The 22,133-nt window shown below is 47.7% G+C and overlaps 1 protein-coding gene across 2 annotated transcripts in view; it reads right to left on the minus strand.

Annotated features, from left to right (window-relative positions):
* The window catches only part of LOC140387064 (contactin-associated protein-like 5), a 1,365,877-nt gene that overhangs the window by 726,886 nt on the left and 616,858 nt on the right, over nucleotides 1–22,133 (minus strand). For both annotated transcript variants that reach the window (XM_072470084.1, XM_072470077.1), the window contains exons 7-8: nucleotides 13,718–13,861; nucleotides 1,630–1,891 (exon numbers count right to left, since the gene is read on the minus strand). In XM_072470084.1, coding sequence (XP_072326185.1) covers nucleotides 1,630–1,891; nucleotides 13,718–13,861 — 406 coding nt within the window. The remainder of the gene's footprint in view (nucleotides 1–1,629; nucleotides 1,892–13,717; nucleotides 13,862–22,133) is intronic.

Raw genomic sequence — 22,133 nt, forward strand, 5'->3', positions numbered from 1 at the left:
TTTCATTGTGACATCTGAAGAACAGGGAATTTTCCCGGTGTCGTGGTCAACATTTATCTTCAGCTGGAAACAGATTAAATGGCATTCTTCTCCTTTACTGTTAGTGGGACTTTGCTGTGAGGGAATTAACTTCTGTCACAGCATTGACTGTATTTCAAAAGGTTGAGCAGCCCCAGGCAAAGTAATTGCAGGCATTCTACTGGCAAGTGATTTCATCCCTCCGATTGAAACTATTGCAACACTCAATATCCTCAGATATTGAAATGGACCGTGGCTTGGAAATTGGGGTGGGGGGGCTGGGCAGGGCTGGGGGCTGCACCAATGGGTACATTGGGTGGGGGTGGGGGTAGGGGGGTCTGGAGGTGGAGGGGAGATCATTCTTCAGTCATGGTAAAATATGGTGAGAATAAGCCAAGCCCACACTTGGATGACATGTCAGTCATGGGTCAGTCGGAATTCCCATGCCTAAATCAAAAGATTGTAGGTTTAAGTCGCACTTTGGAGATGTGACGACAAGATCCAGGTTGACTCCACAGTGCAGTACTGAGGGAGCTCTGCCCTGTTGGAAGTGTCACCCTTTGACTGCGGTATTAAACAGAGGCCTGCCTTCCTTTTCAGGTGGATGTAAATAATCACATGTTCCTCTTTTGAAGAGGGACAGAGGGGAAACTCCTCCGTCTCCTGGCTATGGGTAGCACGCTAGCGTAGTGGCTAGCACTGTTGCTTCACAGCTCCAGGGTCCCAGGTTCAATTCCTGGCTTGGATCACTGTCTGTGCAGAGTCTGCACGTTTTCCCCGTATCTGCGTGGGTTTCCTCCGGGTACTCCGGTTTCCTCCCATAATTCCTGAAAGACGTGCTGTTAGGTAATTTGGACCTTCTGAATTCTCCCTCCATGTACCCGAAATGGCGCCAGAATGTGGCGATGAGGGGATTTTCACAGTAACTTTATTGCAGTGTTAATGTGACAATAAAGATTATTAAAATTAACATTCGTCCCACAATCAACATTACCAAATAAACAGATTATCTGATCCCACCACTGTATCAGGAACCCTGGCTGTTCAGAGCTTGGCTGTTTGATTGCAAACAGTGACTATAATTCAAAGGCAACTGCAAAGCACTTTGGGATGTCCTGCGGATGTGAAAGACGCTCTATAAATGCACTTTTCTTTCAGCCCCTCATGTTCTTTTCCTTAATCGGCACTTTCTTTATGACCAATACACCCTGGGCTCTGTACAGCTGGATGTTCCAGTCTTTTTCCTCCTTGGGACCTCAGCTTGTTTGCTTGATTGGAACCATATAAACTTATTGCCATCTGACACTTAGTTCCCTGTGCAAATATATAGGCTGGGTCCATGATTGACAGTCTAGACCTCCCAAATTGATGCCCTGAATTCCAGGTATTGAAGCTGTAGGGCTCCATGATAAATCGTTCTCAAACCTTCACAAAACTAATTTTCTTCAAAGTACTCAAGCATTAATGGCAAACCATTTTCACAACCCCATAGGAAGAAAAAAAATAAATTGTCTGCCAAAATGCCTTCCTTAAACCTTAGAGATGTGTCTGACTTTCAGCTTCAATATTTGTGCTCTCGCCGAATGTGAAGTAATCAACTGTTGTAATTACCTGTAGCGATGTCAGTTTGGGTCCTTGACACTTTCAGAATGGTTATTTTCAGCTTTCCATCATGGAGATAAATCTGCAGAGCTCCAGATGCTTCACGAAGTCCATTGTGCAGCAACAGGCCATCTTTGTTCCATGTGCGAAATTGGAAGCTGACAGACAGCCCTTCCAGTTGAGGTGAGCCGGGCAGCAGCAGGTAACTACCGGATGTCATGAACGTGACCGGAATAATGTGCGGCTCTGAGCATGAAAAACTTACATTGCCCTGAAGAAACATGAAGAGAAGAAGAAACACATAAATAATGGCTGACCTGTTTTTTTTTAAGAGAGTAAAAGCATTGATAGAGTAAACATGTGTCAAGATTCTTTGTGAATCAAGATTGAATGAAAAGGAAGAACATTTTTCGTCTATGGACTGGAGTGGGCACAGTAAGAATTCTTACAGCAAGAGCTAAAAGTCCAATGGATTTGTTTTGAATCACTAGCTTTCAGAGCACAGCTCCTTCATCAGGTTTTTAATCTAGGTTTTAAGCACATTGAGGCTACCGTTAAGTTACCAGGTCCAATGCGATCGGAATCTGAAAAGAACCAGGCCATAAATATTGCCCTTTAACATGTCTATGTCTGCCTGGCTTCATTTTCCTTGGGATTCTGCATTGGTGGTCCAGGCGGGAGTCTTATTACAACATGTTCTGATGTGCCTGTGGACCCAACGCAATTGGTTAGACTCTGGTCATTTGGATGTTCCACTGAAGTCTTCCGACCTGTTCCAACCCATTTGTACCTCAGAATTCCTGCTGTCCCATCCAGGGAGTTGCCTTTGAGCACTCGGGCAGCAGGAGCAGCTCACTGGGATTACGGAAGTGCTGCCCACTGCTCAAAACACATGAGCCTCTCTGCAGGGATCTCCAGTGGGTGGATCCGGTGCTCCTCCCATCGCCCCCACAAAGTGCACCCCGGGTTAAATCCTAGTTCCATGACATGTACCGACACTGTAGGTTTTACTAGCAATATAAAACTGACCTTCCAGGGTGGAGCAGTCCAGATTACACATTGTCAGATCCTGATTGTTAAAGAAATGTACGTCTTTCGATCGCAAACTCAAACTGATGTGAACACTAGAGCATGACTAAATGCTTATCCCAGGGCCCAGGCTTTCAAAATGGTGGGTGCGCCCAGAAATCCCGCCCCTGAACAGGGCCTTTCTATTTTTGCGTGGCTGGGACGGGTGTCAGGCCGGGGTACATGCAGCAGAGGTTTGCAGAGGCAGCTGGCCAGTTAAAGTACCAGCTGTCTCCGTGGAAGTGGGATTTTGGTCGGCTAGGAGTGGGGTGATTAGACCAGGTAAGGGATAGTCGTAAGTTCTGGATTTATTTGAATAGTGCAATAATGCAGATATAGAAACACAGAAGGAATTATTAATAATAAGAACTGTGCAGCAGCCACTCGGTTGCACCGAGTCTCCTAATGTCTCCTGCCTAAGAGAGGACTCCACCCACTGGGGCCATTCCACACTTTGAGCCCTGATTTATCACCCAAGCCATGTGAGCCTCAGTCTGCTGTGTCACCCTTAAAGGAACAATCACCACATCCCTCACTCTCTTTAACACCTTTATACAATCTTCAATAACTAAAGGACTCAGCCCTAAATACTAACTAAACATTATACAGCTGAGGTGGACAATTATACATCGAGTCTTTGAGGATGTTTTTCTGTTTTTGTGTATATGTGCCTGCAGCTTGTCAGCCTCCTGCGTGTCAATCGCGAATCCAGCAAATCCTGCACCTTTTCTCATTGGAATCGATTGTGTTCCATGTGGCGCCCGTGCTTGCCCCTCAACAGTCGCTGAATCAGTCCAGGTGCAGCGGCAGTTTTGCTGTCGTGGAAGGGATTCTCCAATTGCCGAATAAAATCGCGTTCGGCGATTTGCTGGAGAATCCGTTTTTACTCCGCAATGGGGGGGGGTGCCATTTTTCAGATGATCTGCCCACTCAAAAACGGCGTAATCGCTGAGTACGCTGCACGCCTATGGAAAAGCCTCAGGACGTCACCTGAGGCACTCCCCCGATGCTCCGCCCCCGATGGGCTGACTTCACGACGGCGTCGGTCACGTGTCCTCTCAGTTTTCGGTACCTCGCATGGCGGTTGCGGACTGTGTCCAATGCCGCCACAGTCAGGGGGGGGTGGGAGCCGTTCCGCTGGCAGAGGAAGCTTCGGCGGGGGCTGGGAGGACTGGTGGGCGGAGGTCCAAGGTCCGGGGGTGGCGAGGGGGGTTACAGGGGGACACTATCTGGCAGGCCGGGTCCGTGCGCGGCCGGCGCTATGTTGTACGGTGCGGCCGCCGCAGGTCGCCGCTGTTCACGGACCCGGCCATTCTCCGCCCATATCTATAGGTGAAGCCGGGGGCTTTACGAGGCTTTACGTCGCGCGGCTGCTAACCACCACCCCCCCCCTGGATAGAGCATCGGTGCGGGGGAGCCGCCGATGTTTTGGTCGTGAGACCAGACACTTCCTCCAGACATAGCCTCAAAATCGGAGAATCTAGCCCATAGTCCCAGGAATGGAGAATCCTCCCCAATGCTTCTAGGGCTCTAACTTGATCTACTCCCAAGTTTCATATTATAAGAACATAAGAACTAGGAACAGGAGTAGGCCATCTGGCCCCTCGAACCTGCTCCGCCATTTAATGAGATCACGGCTGATCTTTGTGGACTCAGCTCCACTCTCCGGCCCGTACACCATATCCCCGAATCCCTTTATTCTTTAGAAAGGCATCTATCTTTTTCTTAAAAACGTTTAAAGAAGGAGCCTCAACTGCTGCACTGGGCAAGGAATTCCAGAGACTCACAACCCTTTGGGTGAAGAGGTTTCTCCTACACTCCGTCCTAAATCTACCTCCCCTTATTTTGAGGCTATGCTCCCTAGTTCTGCTTTCCCCGACCAGTGGAAACAACCTGCCCGCATCTATCCTATCTATTCCCTTCATAATCTTATATGTCTCAATAAGATCCCCCTACATCCTTCTAAACTCCAATGAGTACAGTCCCAGTCTACTCAACCTCTCGTCATAATCTAATCCCCTCAACTCTGGGATGAAACCCTAGACGAGGAGGTGAGGCGGTCCATGAGTCCCATTGCAACTGAGAGGCTGTGGGATGGCTGCGTAACAAACATGAATTGGCCGGTACAGTCAAAAGTTTAGAAACATATAAAGTTTACTTAATTATAATTTAGAGGGGTATCTAAGCCAGAGATCGGAGATTACTATATTTAGCTTTCACATTTATAGTAGAAATCTAGTGCTAGGAAACAGATAGTTAACAGTAACTTTTTTATTTATTTTAACTTTTAACTTTAATTTACTAATTAATTGACGCAATGTCAGTTAGAGGGGTGCAGTCCTCTGACTGTGAGATGTGGCAGGTCCGGGAGGCTTCCAGCATTCCGGATGGCTTCATCTGTAGAATGTGCACCCAACTGTAGCTCCTCACAGACCGCATGGTTCGGTTGGAGCAGCAATTGGATGCACTTAGGAGCATGCAGGTGGCGGAAAGCGTCATAGATAGCAGTTATATAAATGTGGTCACAACCAAGGTGCAGGCAGAGAAATGGGTGACCACCAGAAAGGGCAGGCAGTCAGTGCAGGAATCACGTCTCTTTCACGTCCACAGAAGCGCCTATCTGTGCCCCTGACTATAGAGTCCCCTATTACTATTGCTCTTCTGCGCTTTGACCCTCCCTTCTGAACATCAGTGCCAGTCAAGGTGCCATTGCTCTGGCTGCTGCTGTTTTCCCCTGATAGGCTATCCCCCCCGACAGTATCCAAAGGGGTATACCTGTTCGAGAGGGGGCACAGATAGGCGCTTCTGTGGACGTGAAAGAGACTCCAGGATGGTATGTTGCCTCCCTGGTGCCAGGGTCCAGGATGTCTCCGAACGGGTAGAGGGCATCATGAAGGGGGAGGGCAAACAGGCAGAGGTCGTTGTACATATTGGTGCTCACGACATAGGCAGGAAGGGGCATGAGGTCTTGCAGCAGGAGTTCAGGGAGCTAGGCAGAAAGTTAAAAGACAGGACCTCGAGGGTTGTAATCTCGGGATTACTCCCTGTGCCACGTGCCAGTGAGGCTAGAAATAGGAAGATAGAGCAGCTAAACACGTGGCTAAACAGCTGGTGTAGAAGGGAGGGTTTCCGTTATCTGGAGCACTGGGAGATTTTCCGGGGCAGGTGTGACCTATATAAGAAGGACGGGTTGCATCTAAACTGGAGAGGGATAAATATCCTGGCCGCGAGATTTGCTAGTGTCACACGGGAGGGTTTAAACTAGTATGGCAGGGGGTGGGCACGGGAGCAATAGGTCAGAAGGTGAGAGCATTGAGGGAGAACTAGGGAATAGGGACAGTGTGGCTCTGAGGCAGAGCAGAGAGGGAGAAGTTGCTGAACACAGCGGGTCTGGTGGCCTGAAGTGCATATGTTTTAATGCAAGAAGTATTACGGGTAAGGCAGATGAACTTAGAGCTTGGATTAGTACTTGGAATTATGATGTTGTTGCCATTACAAAGACCTGGTTGAGGGAAGGGCAGGATTGGCAGCTAAATGTTCCAGGATTTAGATGTTTCAGGCGGGATAGAGGGGGATGTAAAAGGGGTGGCGGAGTTGCGCTACTTGTTAGGGAGGATATCACAGCTGTACTACAGGAGGACACCTCAGAGGGCAGTGAGTCAATATGGGTAGAGATCAGGAATGAGAAGGGTGCAGTCACAATGTTGGGGGTTTACTACAGGCCTCCCAACAGCCAGCGGGAGATAGAGGAGCAGATATGTAGACAGATTTTGGAAAAGAGTAAAAACACAGGGTTGTGGTGATGGGAGACTTCAACTTCCCCAATATTGACTGGGACTCACTTAGTGCCAGGGGCTTAGACGGGGCAGAGTTTGTAAGACGCATCCAGGAGGGCCTCTTAAAACAATATGTAGACAGTCCAACTAGGGAAGGGGCGGTACTGGACCTGGTATTGGGGAATGAGCCCGGCCAGGTGGTAGAAGTTTCAGTAGGGGGGCATTTCGGGAACAGTGACCACAATTCAGTAAGTTTTAAAGTGCTGGTGGACAAGGATAAGAGTGGTCCTAGGGTGAATGTGCTAAATTGGGGGAAGGCTAATTATAACAATATTAGGTGGGAACTGAAGAACCTAGATTGGGGGTGGATGTTTGAGGGCAAATCAACATCTGACATGTGGGAGGCTTTCAAGTGTTCAGGACCGGCATGTTCCTGTGAGGAAGAAGAATAAATACGGCAAATTTCGGGAACCTTGGATAACGAGAGATATTGTAGGCCTCGTCAAAAAGAAAATGGAGGGATTTGTCAGGGATAAAAGGCTGGGAACAGACGAAGCCTGTGTGGAATATAAGGAAAGTAGGAAGGAACTTAATCAAGGAGTCAGGAGGGCTAGAAGGGGTCACGAAAAGTAATTGGCAAATAGGTTTAAGGCAAAGTTCGGGCAGCACGGTAGCATTGTGGACAGCACAATTGCTTCACAGCTCCAGGGACCCAGGTTCGATTCCGGCTTGGGTTACTGTCTGTGTGGAGTCTGCACATCCTCCCCGTGTGTGCGTGGGTTTCCTCGGGGTGCTCCGGTTTCCTCCCACAGTCCAAAGATGTGCAGGTTAGGTGGATTGGCCACGATAAATTGCCCTTAGTGTCCAAAATTGCCCTTAGTGTTGGGTGGGGTTACAGGGTTATGGGGATAGGGTGGAGGTGTTGACCTTGGGTAGGGTGCTCTTTCCAAGAGCCGGTGCAGACTCGATGGGCCGAATGGCCTCCTTCGGCACTGTAAATTCTATGATAATCTATGATTATGCTCGGTATGTCTCCAACCAGTGGAGAGTTTTCCCTCGATTCCCATTGATTTAAATTCTGCCTGGGCCTCATCATGCACCTTTGGCCAACTGTGTTCACCACAGTCACAATTTAAATTTAGCCCTTTTTGGTTGCTGCTGGTGCATTACAGCAGCCAGCAGGATAGAGGACTGGCCTCCTCTTGTGGATTTCCTGCACCAAGACATGAAGGTTCTGGGCAGTAGGACCTGTTACTATACACTGAGCTAGTACACGGTCAATTCCAGCTCCACATCCCCCAGAGTCACAACGCAAGCGAATTGACCAAGCATTCTTATAAAAATACCCAAAGTCTTTGGCCCTTGGCTGCCCAATAATTACAGTCACCAGGTTTGCAAATGTAAACACAATACTGTTTATTTACAACAAGAACAATAATGTAATATGCAGCAAATGCAACTAGTGTAAGGGCTGGTTTAGCACAGTGGGCCAAATAGCTGGCTTTCAATGCAAATCATGCCAGCAGCGCGTGTTCAATTTCCGTGCCGGCCTCCCTGAATGTGGCGACTCGGGGCTTTACACAGTAACTTCATTGAAGCCTACTTGTGACAATAAGCGATTATTATTATATTAACAAATTGCCAAGCCCCACTTTAACTTTCCCCCACCCTCTACCAACACATACAAGACAGATAAACACAGCGGGATGGAAAGGGGTAAATATCATAAGTAAAAAAGAAAAAGAGTCTTTGTTTAAGATGATGGTTTTTAGCACAATTGTCTTCAGTGTTCACAGGCAGTTTGCAGGTTGAAGACTGATTGCAGCCCGTAATGGTCATCTCTGTAGATTCATTCATTCAGGTTCTCTGTAGTTTAGAAATGCGGTACTCCCAGGGTTTCTGCAGAGGCACCTTAGTTCTCTTCAAACTTTGCTTTTACTTTGTGGTTTGTATTCAGGCCTCTGTAGTTTTAGGAATTCAGCACTCACAGGCTTTCTTGAGAGAGAGATAGCACTCACAGGCTTTCTGGAGAGAGAGATAGCACTCACAGGCTTTCTGGAGAGAGAGATAGCACTCACAGGCTTTCTGGACAGAGATAGCACTCACAGGCTTTCTGGAGAGAGATATAGCACTCACAGCAGCTTTTCTGGAGAGAGTAGATGATTCTTGCCTCTGTGCTGCCAGAATCCAAACTGTAACCTTGGGAATCAGAAAAGCATTCCAGTGGGATAGGATCCAATCAACACTTATTAGCAGGATGATCACAGCCTTTTGGGCCAATTCATTGGACACCGGCCAAGCAATCAAATTGAGTTTGAATCCCATTCTTCTCACTGATGCCGACAAGCCTGCAGCTTTTGTTTCATTCTGCCCAGACTAGCAGAATGTTCTCCCTTGGAATTCCTGGATTATTTTGCTTGAATTAAAGATACAGGCTGCTTGCCTTAAAGAGACAGGTCCATTCATCATCCATGGATCAAAATAAGAATAGAAATGAAAGGGAAACTAAGGGAATAAACAGGATGGACCCTGCAGACTCATCTGTTCCCCCGTGTGTGTCGTTTTATGAATAAAAACCTAAGTTGAAAAAGATCATGAGCCATTCAGATTACAGTGCCCTCTTCACTTCTGTCTGCTTAAAGCACTAACCATTTTCACCATATCATCAATCTTTGCTGATAAGATTTGGTGCAGAAAATGTCTGAACACAAATTCATGTATGTTGCGGCTGTAGTAGCACACTGTGCTCCAAGAACATGGACACCTACAGTGCTTTCCATTTGTTAGTCACATTATCATGCCGTGACGATTTGTAGCTGACAACGACTTGGTCAGGGGGCAACAGTGTGGACACATCCTGATAGATGGGTGGCTAGAGGGCAAATGGACATTGAGTACATTAATATTCATCATTCTTCCACTTACCTAGTCTTGGCAGCTAGCGGTGGCAGGATGATGCCATCTCCATGGGTGTGTCTTGAGAATCAACTCCATGCTACATGTAGTTAACTAGATATCATCTTGATTAAGCGGCAACAATGACAATTTTCCCACAGGGAAAGTCCATGATGGGCCAAATATTCCAGGGTTCGCTAACAGTTGGACAACATTTACAGCTTGGGCACACTTAGGAGGTAATGGTACCTTCTGGGGCAGCACGGTAACATAGTGGTTAGCATGTGGCTTCAGAGCTCCAGGGTCCCAGGTTCGATTCCCTGCTGGGTCGCTGTCTGTGCAGAGTCTGCACGTTCTCTCCGTGTCTGCGTGGGTTTCCCCCAGGTGCTCCGGTTTCCTCCCACAGTCCAAAGATGTGCAGGTTAGGTGGATTGGCCATGATAAATTGTCCTTAGTGTCCAAAAAGGTTAGATGGGGTTATTGGGGTTATGGGGATACGGTGGAAGTGAGGGCTTACGTGGGTCGGTGCAGACTCGATGGGCCAAATGGCCTCCTTCTGCACTGTATGTTCTATGTTCTCCAAGACTTCGGAATTGATGACTTACCTTCCAAATGGGCGTTTCTGAATGAAGGGGAAGGGGGGGGGTCCAACGGTGAGAACTCTTAAAACTGAATAACTAGGATGCCATGAGAGTAGTTTTACATCAACTAGTTTGTTAAGGATTGAGATTAATTATAGGAAGTGTACTGAGTAATCATTATTAAACATTAAACATGTATTTTTAGGACATAGCAGTAATAAGTAATCAAACTCTGGCTACAAGCAGTGGCCACAATGCATGATGGGATTTAGGCTAGCTTACTTGACCATGTTTTTGAGACACACGAGATGTGTGATCAGCAAATTACTCATAAAAACAAGTTTTTATCAGTGGCCTCCGATATCCTCTGGAAGCGAAAAGGAAGTCACTTTTGATATCCTGGCTTTCTGAAACAATCCATGGAGTAAAGAGGATGCCAGTTCTGCCACCCTGGCCCTCATGAACAATGGGTGAGCAGGATGCCGAGATGGGGAAAAAACAACTTAGGATGCTAAGATTGATGTCAAGCCTTTTTGTAAACACAGCTAACAGGATGAAGTTCAATCATGGGCTGACCACAATTGTATTGGATTAAGTTTAAACATGACAGCTTCAGGGATTGGATTGAGGCCAACTAAGGTGGGCTATTGATTTTTGGAAATTGTATAACTGATGTGTTTTTATCAGTGCTGCTAGATAGATCTTGGCATTATCCAGATCTCATCTCCGTGTACACGTAACCAAGCTTGGATTAATAAATAAGCCATCTTATCCAGATTGATGACGTGTCTTTTGCTCTCTGTACTGAGTTGAGCCACAGGGAAGAATCCCACGTGGAAGCTGACTCAATACACAGGCCTTGAAACCACTCTTCCACTGAAGGACCACTTTTTTTGTGTGCCTGAGTCCTAACCTACGCCGGGCTCACCCCACCCCCCAAACCCCGCCGGCAAACACCAATTCCACTGTCACCTGCCGCGCCTCCTATGACAGCGCACTACCACCAGCTCAAATAACATAATTGATCCATGACAGCAGGTAGCATTGTGGATAGCACAATTGCTTCACAGCTCCAGGGTCCCAGGTTCGATTCCGGCTTGGGTCACTGTCTGTGCGGAGTCTGCACATCCTCCTCGTGTGTGCGTGGGTTTCCTCCGGGTGCTCCGGTTTCCTCCCACAGTCCAAAGATGTGCAGATTAGGTGGATTGGCCATGATAAATTGCCCTTAGTGTCCCAAATTGCCCTTAGTGTTGGATGGGGTTACTGGGTTATGGGGATAGGGTGGAGGTGTTGGGTAGGGTGCTCTTTCCAAGAGCCGGTACAGGCTCGATGGGCCGAATGGCCTCCTTCTGCACTGTAAATTCTATGATGACAGATGTTCTCATTGCATCAATTATTATTTCCTAACTTCTTATGTTTTTGATTACTCCTTAATTATAAATAAATGTATCCATAAAATCATGGAACGGTTCAGCAGTGAGTGAATCAATTTGGCACATTTGTTATTTTGTTCAAAACTGATTTACAGGAGGTAGGTGTTGCTGTCGGCCAGTATTTATTGCCCATTTCTAGTTGCCCTTCAAAAGGTGGTGGTGAGTTTACTTATTGAACCGCTGCAGACCTTGAGCTGTAGGTACACCTGCTGTGCTGTTAGGGAGTGAGTTCCAGGATGTTGCCGAGCGACAGTGAAGGACCGTGATATATTTCTAAGTCAGCGACGTGAGTGACTTGGAAGGGAATCTCCAGGTGGTGGGTTTCCCAGGTATTTGCTGCTCTTGTCCTTCTAGGTGGTTTGTGGGTTGGTCTCAGGAACCTTCGTGAGTTACTGCAGTGCGTCTTGCAGATGGCACACACTGCTGCCACTGTTCACCTATGGTGGAGGGTTTGAATGTCTGTGGAAGGGGGAGTAACCAAGCGGCTTGCTTGTTCCTGGATGGAGTTGAGCTTCTTGAGTATTGTTGGAGCTGCACTCATCCAGGCAAGTGGAGTATTCCATTACACTCCTGATTTGCGCCTTGTAGATAGTGGATAGGCTTTGGGGGTCAGGAGGTGAGTTACTTGCCGTAGCATTCCTAGTCTTTGACCTGCCCTGGTAGCCACAGTATTAATGTGGCTAGTCCAGTTCAGTTTCTGATCAATGGTAACCCCCAGGATGTCAATTGTGGGGGATTCAGCGATGGTAATGTCATTGAATGTCAAGGGCTGGTGGTTGTGTCCTCTCTTGTAGGAGATGGTCATTGCCTGGTACTTGTGTGGCGCGAATGTAACTTGCCACTTGTCAGCCCAAGCCTGGATAATGTCCAGGTCTTGCTGCATCTGGACAGGTACTGCTTCATTATCTGAGGAGTCATGGGTGGTGCTGAACATTGCAATCATCTGTAAACATCGCCACTTCTGACCTCATGATAGAAAGGAGGTCATTGATGAAGCAGCTGAAGATGGTTGGACCTTGTACACTGCCCTGAGAAACTCCTGCAGTGATGTCCTGAAGTTGAGATGATTGACCTCCAATCACCAAAACCATCTTCCTTTGTGCCAGGTTTGACTCCAATCAGCAGAGAGTTTTCTCCCAGATTCCCATTGACTCCATTTTAGCTAGGGCTCCTAGATGCCATACTCGGTCAAATGCTACCTTAAGGCTGGTTTAGGACAGGGCTAAAGAGCTGGCTTTTCAAGCAGACCAAGGAAGGCCAGCAGCACGGTTCAATTCCCATACCAGCCTCCCCGAACAGGTGCTGGAATGTGGCGACTAGGGGTTTTCACAGTAACTTAATTTGAAGCCTACTTGTGACAATAAGCGATTTTCATTTCATAATGTCAGGGCAGTCACTCTCACTTCACCTCTGGCATTCAACTCTTTTGTCCATGTTTGGACCAAAACTGTAATGAGCTGAGTGATCCTGGTGGAACCCAAACTGAGTGTCCATGGATAGGTTATTGCTAAGTAACTGCTGTTTGATAACACTGCTGATGACTCCTTCCATCACTTTTCTGATGATGGAGAGTAGACTGATAGGGTGGGAATTGGTTGGGTTGGATTTGTCCTGGTCCTTCTGTACAGGACACACCTGGGCAATTTTCCACATTGCCGGATAGATTCCAGTGTTGTAGGTGCACTGGATCAGCTCGGTTAGGGGTGCGGCAAGCTCTGGTGCACAAGTCTTCAGTACTATTGCATGGATATTGTCAGGGCCCATAACCTTTGCAGTATCCACTGCCTTCAGCAATTTCTTGATATGATGCCTGCACTGCGTTTTTGAAGGCGCTTATTCAATTAGACCCATTCTCTTCCCCTTTGTCCATGGTCATATACGTTTTCAGCCATTTTGCAAACAGCAAGCTCCCACAGAGAAGAACTGCCTTGCCATTCTTCAATATAGTGCAACGGGACTTTTTTTTTTCTTACATTCACATAACAGGGTATCATTTCAACATCTCATCCAAAAATGGCATCTCCCTCAGCGCAGCAGTCCACTTGAATGTCAGTCCAACATTTTGTGCTCAAGTCTATGGAGTTTGATTTCAATCTCTGGCTGACTAAATCCTCGATGAGAATGCTATCAACTGAGCCATCGTTGACAATCTATATTTTACCCAACGCATGTCTGCTCTGCGCATCACACCTTTCAGAACACCTGTTTTACCATCGCGCTTCTGAGGCTCTATTTAATACAAGATCCCTCAGCTGCAATCGCCAAGGGAGCGTGGTGACATAATGGGCCAACTGGCCTCTTTGTGTGCCATAAATGCTCTGTGATTCTATATTGCCAATCATACCATAATGTGTATCTGAGGTTTATGTCTCTTGGCCAGGTCAATGATATTCACTCCGTTGTAATAGAGATTCTCAATGCAGCCGTGAAAGTTCTTCCTCAAAAAGGTCACCGATTTCCCTGGAACTGGGATCCCTCCAAAACTGAGCTTTGGAACAAAAAATAAAGGAGAGATAAAAAGCAGTGGTTATTTCAGCATTTCATCACAAGGTAAAATAATACCAATATGCAAAATACTTAAGGGCACTAGGATATGGGCAGCATGGGAGCATAGTGGTTAGCACTATGGCTTCACAGCGGCAGGGTCCCAGGTTCGATTGCCGGCTTGGGTCACTGTCTGTGCGGAGTCTGCACGTTTTCCCTGTGTCTGCGTGGGTTTCCTCCGGGTGCTCCAGTTTCCACCCACAGGTCCCGAAAGACATGCTGTTAGGTGAATTGGACATTCTGAATTCTCCCACTGTGTACCCGAACAGGCGCCGGAATGTGGCAACAGTGGGCTTTTCACAGCAACTTCTTTGCAGTGTTAATGTAAGCCTACGTGTGACAATAAAGATTATTATTAATATTATGAGTTTGATCATTTCTGGTGCGGCAATACAACCACCTTTTCCTGATAATTAAATAACTATCAGTTTCCAATTGCACTACAAAAGCTGGCAGAATGGCAAAAACATGTACAATTCTTATTTGATTACTGGGAAGCAATTAATTTTGATCAGAGGGTTGTAAATGATCAAATCCGATGAACTGAGAATTGTACACCACATAATGCATAGCGGTTTTAACCCGCAGTGTCAGTAAGATATTTTGGTTCAGCATTAGATGCAATTCTTACAGGAAAATTGGTCCCTTCCGACAAGTAAATCCAACAGTGCTAATCGCAGCCTTGGTGGTGTTTCTAATGCTATAATTAACCTTACTCCCTGAAAACAGGCAGGAAAATATCTATTTGGCTGTTCTTCATTATTATTTATTCACCTTTGCTGGCAAGTATGGAGTGTGGATATCTGATAAGATTGCGATTAAGCCCAGTTATGTGTTCCCCTCAGCCAATTATATTACCAGAACGCACTGTTTAGGCTCGTCTATGGAGAATGGCCATTTGGATGGGTCAGATGATATCCACTGAACCATATCCTTGATGGTGGTATCCAAGACATGGACTATGGACTAAATACACTCTGCTGGCTCCCTTTACCCAACTCTCGATTAGTTCACTCCAAACATGTTCAAGTGAGGGAATTTTCACGGCAAGAATTTCCTCATCCCTGGCCTGGGATTCACTGAGCAGCGAATAGATCAGGCGCAACCAGGATGACTGGCCATGAGCTAAATATATGTGAATAGAGGCTGTTTAGCACAGGGCTAAATCGCTGGCTTTGGAAGCAGACCAGGCCAGCAGCATGGTTCAATTTCCGTACCAGCCTCCCCGAACAGGCGCTGGAATGTGGCGACTAGTGGCTTTTCACAATAACTTCATTTGAAGCCTACTTGTGACAATAAGTGATTTTAATTTAATTTAATTTCCAACCTGAGGGATCAAGGATTTTGGCGTGGGCCACTATTAAAAATGTTAGCTATTTAGTTTCAACAGCCAACCCCTCCTTTAAAATATTTCTTCAAAACTTTTTGTTGGTAGCAATTTAATTATCAATTACGCAACATAAAATTGTCTGCTGTTCTTCATTTTGGAACATGTTGGGACTCCCACTAAATTGAGCTGCTCAGGGTAGAAATTCATCGTTGGCGACTGCGGGAAATTAACAATGAAAACCAGGCTCCCATTTTACACTGGGCCCAATTTATTTCTCACTGCAGTCAGTATAAAGCAGGCTGGGAATTAGCTGTAGCCCATTTTGGTCTACCACCCCCTAACCACAGCCCCAAGACAGATTCAAAATTCACCCTCCTTAAATCTGTAATGAGCCAACATTGCCTGAACGTAACCTCACTTGGTCTGCTCAATTATTCCAAACTCTTGCACAATTATGGATCTTGCACCCTCTCCCACAGGATTCCAAGTCCCATCCTGGAACCCAGCATTTGCCACCTTCGCAAGGGTGGGATTTTGAGTCAGGCCAGGTTCATGGAGGCAGTTGGCCATTTAAATCACCAAAGTGGGATTTATGGAAGACCGGGAGTGTGTAACATGGAGAGTGCAGATAAGAAGAGATAAGAGGAGGTCACAACTTGAAGGCCCCGCCTCTTACTCCTGCTCCGGGTGAAGGTCCAGCCAATGGACAGCATTTTTAAAGGTCGGGTTCATAGAGACGTGAAATCTCCCCACTGTCCACAGCCTACCCAGGGAATAAAATTTGGGTCATAGCTTCTATAGCCATTAAGCCCAAGCTTCACAGCGTTAAGCTCAATACCATGTTACAATGTGGCATTAAATCTCTGTGAAGCAACGCATAACTTATAATTGCATCTAATATTCTTTTGGCGTTAATTAAAATGCAAGCTATTTGGTTCCTTATTATTCTGCACTTGTGGAACATTAAACTGAGACAATAAGTGAATTACTCATGATTACATGTTCCCTTTCGCTGTATTAGTAAATGTGACAGTGAGTATAGCAATGAGCAGCGATATAGGAATCATGTGGATAGATTACAGATATTGATCTATGGTCTATACGGAGTTTGGTGATCCCAGATAGCCTAATGATGAGGTCCAAATGTAAAGCTACACAGTAATTTTGTTTTGTTGTAAATGTAAGGAATTATTATTGAAGCTTGACCAATTTAATGTGCCAGCAGGGTGGTAATGGGCAAACCTCGTTAAAACCAGCTGAACAGAAATATTTACCTTGATTTTTTTCAAATCGCTGACACAAAAAAAGCAGATAGCGATATCAGACGGAATGGGGCCACGACGCTACAGTTCAGTCATGTGCATCCAAGTTAAGGAAGCAGAGCTTGAGTGCTCTGTGAAAATAAACCTCCAGCCATCACAAATGAATGACCTGTTGCAAACACAGACTTCCCCCTCAGGCCTAAGTGGCCTTGAGGTCCATTAACCATCTATAAGGGTAAGAGATACCAACATTAAGTAGTCAGTGCAATTTGGGGCAATTGGAAGAAAACGGATATGAGAACTGACTCTGAGAAATCTAGCACTCATAATAATAATAATCTTCATTGTCACAAGTAGGCTAACATTAACACTGCAATGACGTTACTGTAAAAAGCCCCTAGTCGCCACATTCCGGCATCTGTTCGGCTACACAGAGAGAGAATTCAGAATGTTCAATTCACCTAACAGCACGTCTTGAGGGACTTGTGGGAGGAAACCGGAACACCAGGAGGAAACCCACGCAGACACAGGGAGAACGTGCAGACTCCACACAAGAGTGAATCAAGCTGGGAATTGAACATGGGACCCTGGTGCCGTGAAGCAACAGTGGTAACCACTGTGCTACCGTGCTGCACTCTCCTGCTGCAGTGAGCTGGATCGGTCGTACAGAAAGAAGCATCTATACTGCGCTGAGCACTTGTTGGTGTGACTGTACACATAACTTGTCGTTTTTGGGGGGTGTTTTGTGCTGCAAGATTTCCTGTAACGTATTCTTTGGCTATATGTTTTAGCTTTGAGTTTAATAAATACACGGGGATTCCATCCTGAAACTGTCTGGTGTTCATTTGTCACAAAGAGGGGTCCAAATCTTGAACACAGTAGACCTGCATTTAAAGATATAGCAACTTGTAGTCTCTACATGTGAATGACACTGTGCTTGAAGTAATGTATTTTGGGGTACGCTTAGAATCATACGGACTATGTTTCTCTCGCCACAGATTCTGCCAGATATGCTGAGCTTATCCAACATTTTCTGTTTTTATTATAAGATGAAGATATAATGGATCACTCAGAGTCAACTCACTATTTCCACTCACTCAGATTGGTATGCTTTGAATCCATAGTCCAGTTTAGGCCTCTGTGTTCAGGGTAGGACGAAGATTCGGCTTCCGGTGGGGGAAGAGAGCGGTCGCGTGTGGAGGAGCTCCTGGGCGGGGGGGGGGGGGGGGGGGGGGGGGGGAACTCAGCTTCGGCCCGTTCCTCGCGGAGAACTTGTGCCCAAGCGCACAAACCTGTCCGTTTGGGCCCGCCCGCAACAAGAGAGTGGGGAAGAAGAGGAGCGACCCGGACTCCAAAACGCATTAAAGGAAGGGAACCAAACCAAACAAAAAGAAAACCGGACAAAGAAACCCAAACCTGGGGCGTCATTCTCCGACCCCCCGCCGGGTCGGAGAATGGCCGTTGGCTGCCGTGAATCCCGCCCACGCCCCCGCCGAAGTCTCCGGTACCGGAGATTGGGCAGGGGCGGGAATCGGGCCGCGCCGGTTGGCTGGACCCCCCGCTCAATTCTTCGGCCCGGATGGGCCGAAGTCCCGCCCAGAAATTGCCTGTCCCGCCGGCGTAAATCAAAGCTGGTATTTACCGGCGGGACCAGGCGGCATGGGCGGGCTCCGGGGTCCTGGGGGGGGGTGCGCAGGGCGATCTGACCCCGGGGGGGGGTGCCCCCACAGTGGCCTGGCCCGCGATCGGGGCCCACCGATCTGCGGGCGGGCCTGTGCCGTGGGGGCACTCTTTCCCTTCCACCTTCGCCACGGTCTCCACCATGGCGGAGGCGGAAGAGACTCTCTCCACTGCGCATGCGCGGGAAACCGTCGGCGTCCGCTGACGCTCCCGCGCATGCGCCGCATTTCCGCGCCAGCTGGCGGGGCAACAAACACCATTTCCGCCAGCTGGCGGGGCAACAAACGCCATTTCCGCCAGCTGGCGCGGCAGAAATCCCTCCGACGTCGGCCTAGCGCCTCAATGTTGGGGCTCGGCCCCCAAAGGTGCGGAGCATTCCGCACCTTTGGGCCGGCGCGATGCCCGTCTGATTGGCGCCGTTTTTGGCCTGACACAGAACAGACCCAGTGAGAAGAGAGGAGTGAGGGTGGGGAGCAACCCCAGGGTAAGGAACAGCAGTGGAGAGAGAGAGAGAGAGAGAGAGAGAGAGACAGACAGACAGATGGCTGGAGGAGGAAAAAAAATACTAAAGCACAGGCAGGCGGCCCCACGAGACGAGACTGAGGTTCTGGCGAGACTGGAAGGCAAAAGGCTGGCAGACCAAACAGTGGAGCGGGAGCAGGACGTGGCGACCATCCCCCCCCCCCCCCCCCCACCGCGCATGGGAAAGAGTGGAGAAGCGCGCTAAAAAGGGAGCTAAATGCCATAAAGAAGACGCACAGGTCGGAGCTCCACACAATGATGAAGGAGGTGCTGGTGGAGACAACGGACAAAATTCAGCAGATCATCGAAGGCCTGGGAAGGAAGGTGGAGGCGCAGGAGAAAATGATTCTGGAGCTGGAGAGGGCCGCTTCGGACCAGAGCGACAGAGTGGTAGCTCTGTAAACCGAGGTGGAAAGGTTGGTAACGTCCCAGGGAAGCCTAAGAGGGAAAGTGGAGGACCAGGAAAATAGGTCCAGACGTCAGAACGTTAGAATAGTGGGTCTTCCAGAGGGGATGTGGGCAGAGACCCAACAGGCTACATCGCCCAGTGGGAAGGGAAGGATTTCCAAACCCCCCAGATATAAACAGGGCACACAGGTTGCTTCGACCCAAGCCCAAAGCCGGGGAGCAACCCAAAGCGATTAACGCAAAGCTGCACCGGTTCCAAGAACGGGAGAAAATGCTAAAGGCAGATGAGATTGAGTACATGGGAAGGGAAGAACATAAGGGTGTATCAGGATATTGGGGGGGACCTGGCCAAAAGAAGGGCTGAGTTCAATAGGGCAAAATCAGCACGCTACAAAAGTAAGGTGCAATTTGGGATGTTATTCCCGGCCAGAATCTGGGTAACATTTAGGGGGAAGGAGCTGTATTTTAACACACCAGTGGAGGCTGATGAACAAAGAAATGTACAGCACAGGAACAGGGCCTTCGGCCCTCCAAGCCTGTGCCAACCATGCTGCCCGACTAAACTACAATCTTCGACACTTCCTGGGTCCGTATCCCTCTATTCCCATCCTATTCATGTATTTGTCAAGATGCCCATTAAATGTCACTATCGTCCCTGCTTCCACCACCTCCTCCGGTAGCGAATTCCAGGCACCCACTACCCTCTGCGTAAAAAACTTGCCTCGTACATCTACTCTAAACCTTGCCCCTCTCACCTTAAACCTATGCCCCCTAGTAATTGACCCCTCTACCCTGGGGAAAAGCCTCTGACTATCCACTCTGTCTATGCCCCTCATAATTTTGTAGACCTCTATCAGGTCGCCCCTCAACCTCCTTCGTTCCAGTGAGAACAAACCGAGTTTATTCAACCGCTTCTCATAGCTAATGCCCTCCATACCAGGCAACATTCTGGTAAATCTCTTCTGCACCCTCTCTAAAGCCTCCACATCCTTCTGGTAGTGTGGCGACCAGAATTGAGCACTATACTCCAAGTGTGGCCTAACTAAGGTTCTATACAGCTGCAACATGACTTGCCAATTCTTATACTCAATGCCCCGGCCAATGAAGGCAAGCATGCCGTATGCCTTCTTGACTACCTTCTCCACCTGTGTTGTCCCTTTCAGTGACCTGTGGACCTGTACACCTAGATCTCTTTGACTTTCAATACTCTTGAGGGTTCTACCATTCACTGTATATTCCCTACCTGCATTAGACCTTCCAAAATGCATTACCTCACATTTGTCCGGATTAAACTCCATCTGCCATCTCTCCGCCCAAGTCTCCAAACAATCAAAATCTAAATCCTGCTGTATCCTGATGAGTTTGTTAGATCGAACAAACTGGGGGAGGAACAGCCGCAACTGCTTTGAAACCCATGGCGTCGGAAAAGAAAGGAAGGATCGGAACAAAGAGCGGAGGACAGACCGCAAACAGAGACAATAAGATCATGAACTGTGCACGGTTCTGGAGCTGCGGATGGACTCACTTTGGAGCATCCGCGATGCTGAGGACGTCGTGGAGAGCACGTTTAGCGAGTTGGTCACACCGCAGATGAAAGGTACTGAGGGAGATAGCAAATGGGTGACCAACAGAGAGAACAAGAGTAGGAAGGCAGTGCAGGTGTCCTCTGCAGTCATCTCCCTGCAAAACAGATATACCGCTTTGGATACTGTTGAGGGAGATGGCTCACCAGGGGAACGCAGCAGCAGCCAGGTTCATGGCACCATGGCTGGCTCTGCTGCGCAGCTGGGCAGTAGGAAGAATGGCCGGGCTATAGTGATAGGGGACTCAATTGTAAGGGGAATAGACAGGCAGTTCTGCGGACGCAATCGAGACTCCAGGATGGTATGTTGCCTCCCTGGTGCAAGGGTCAAGGATGCCTCGGAGCGGTTGCAGGACATTCTGGGGGGGGGGGAGGGTGAACAGCCAGCTGTCGTGGTGCACATAGGCACCAACGATATAGGTAAAAAACGGGACGAGGTCCTACAAGCTGAATTTAGGGAGTTAGGAGTTACACTAAAAAGTAGGACCTCAAAGGTAGTAATCTCAGGATTGCTACCAGTGCCACGTGCTAGTCAGAGTAGGAATGTCAGGATAGGATGAATGCGTGGCTCGAGAGATGGTGCAAGAGGGAGGGATTCAAATTCCTGGGACATTGGAACCGGTTCTGGGGGAGGTGGAACCAGTACAAACCGGACGGTCTGCACCTGGGCAGGACTGGAACCGATGTCCTGGGGGGGTATTTGCTACAGCTGTTGGGGAGAGTTTAAACTAATGTGGCAGGGGGATGGGAACCGATGCAGGAAGTTGGAAGGTAGTAAAACAGGGACAGAAACAAAAGGCAGTAAGGGGGAAATTGTAAGGCAGAGAAGCCATAGTCAAAAATCAAAAAGGGCGACAGTTCAAGGTACAGTGAGTGAGGGGAGCTCAGTGAATAGGACCAGGAATACTAAAAGGAATAAAACGGGAAGTGAAAACATTAATGGTAAGCGACGCAGCAGGTTGTTACATGAAGATATGGGTTCAACGACAAGGAAAATTAGGAGAAAAGTTAAGAGGAAATATAACTTAGGAGCGGTTACTGATCGAGGTGTTAAGATTCACAACAGAGGTAAAAAAGCCAACATAAGTGCACTTTACCTGAATGCTCGTAGTATTCGGAATAAGGTAAATGAGTTGATGGCGCAAATCATCGTGAATGACTATGATTTAGTGGCCATTACTGAAACATGGTTAAAGGATGGTCACGACTGGGAGTTAAATATCCGAGGGTATCAAACTATTCGGAAGGACAGAGTAGATGGTAAGGCAGGTGGTGTAGCTCTGTTATTTAAGGATGACATCCGGGCAACAGTAAGGGATGACATCGGTGCTATGGAGGATAAGGTTGAATCCATTTGGATGGAAATTAGGAATAGTAAGGAGAAAAAGTCACTGATAGGAGTAGTCTATAGGCCACCAAATAGTAACATTAT

The sequence above is a fragment of the Scyliorhinus torazame genome, chromosome 2, assembly GCF_047496885.1.
Source record: "Scyliorhinus torazame isolate Kashiwa2021f chromosome 2, sScyTor2.1, whole genome shotgun sequence".
In the NCBI taxonomy this organism is placed as follows: domain Eukaryota; kingdom Metazoa; phylum Chordata; class Chondrichthyes; order Carcharhiniformes; family Scyliorhinidae; genus Scyliorhinus; species Scyliorhinus torazame.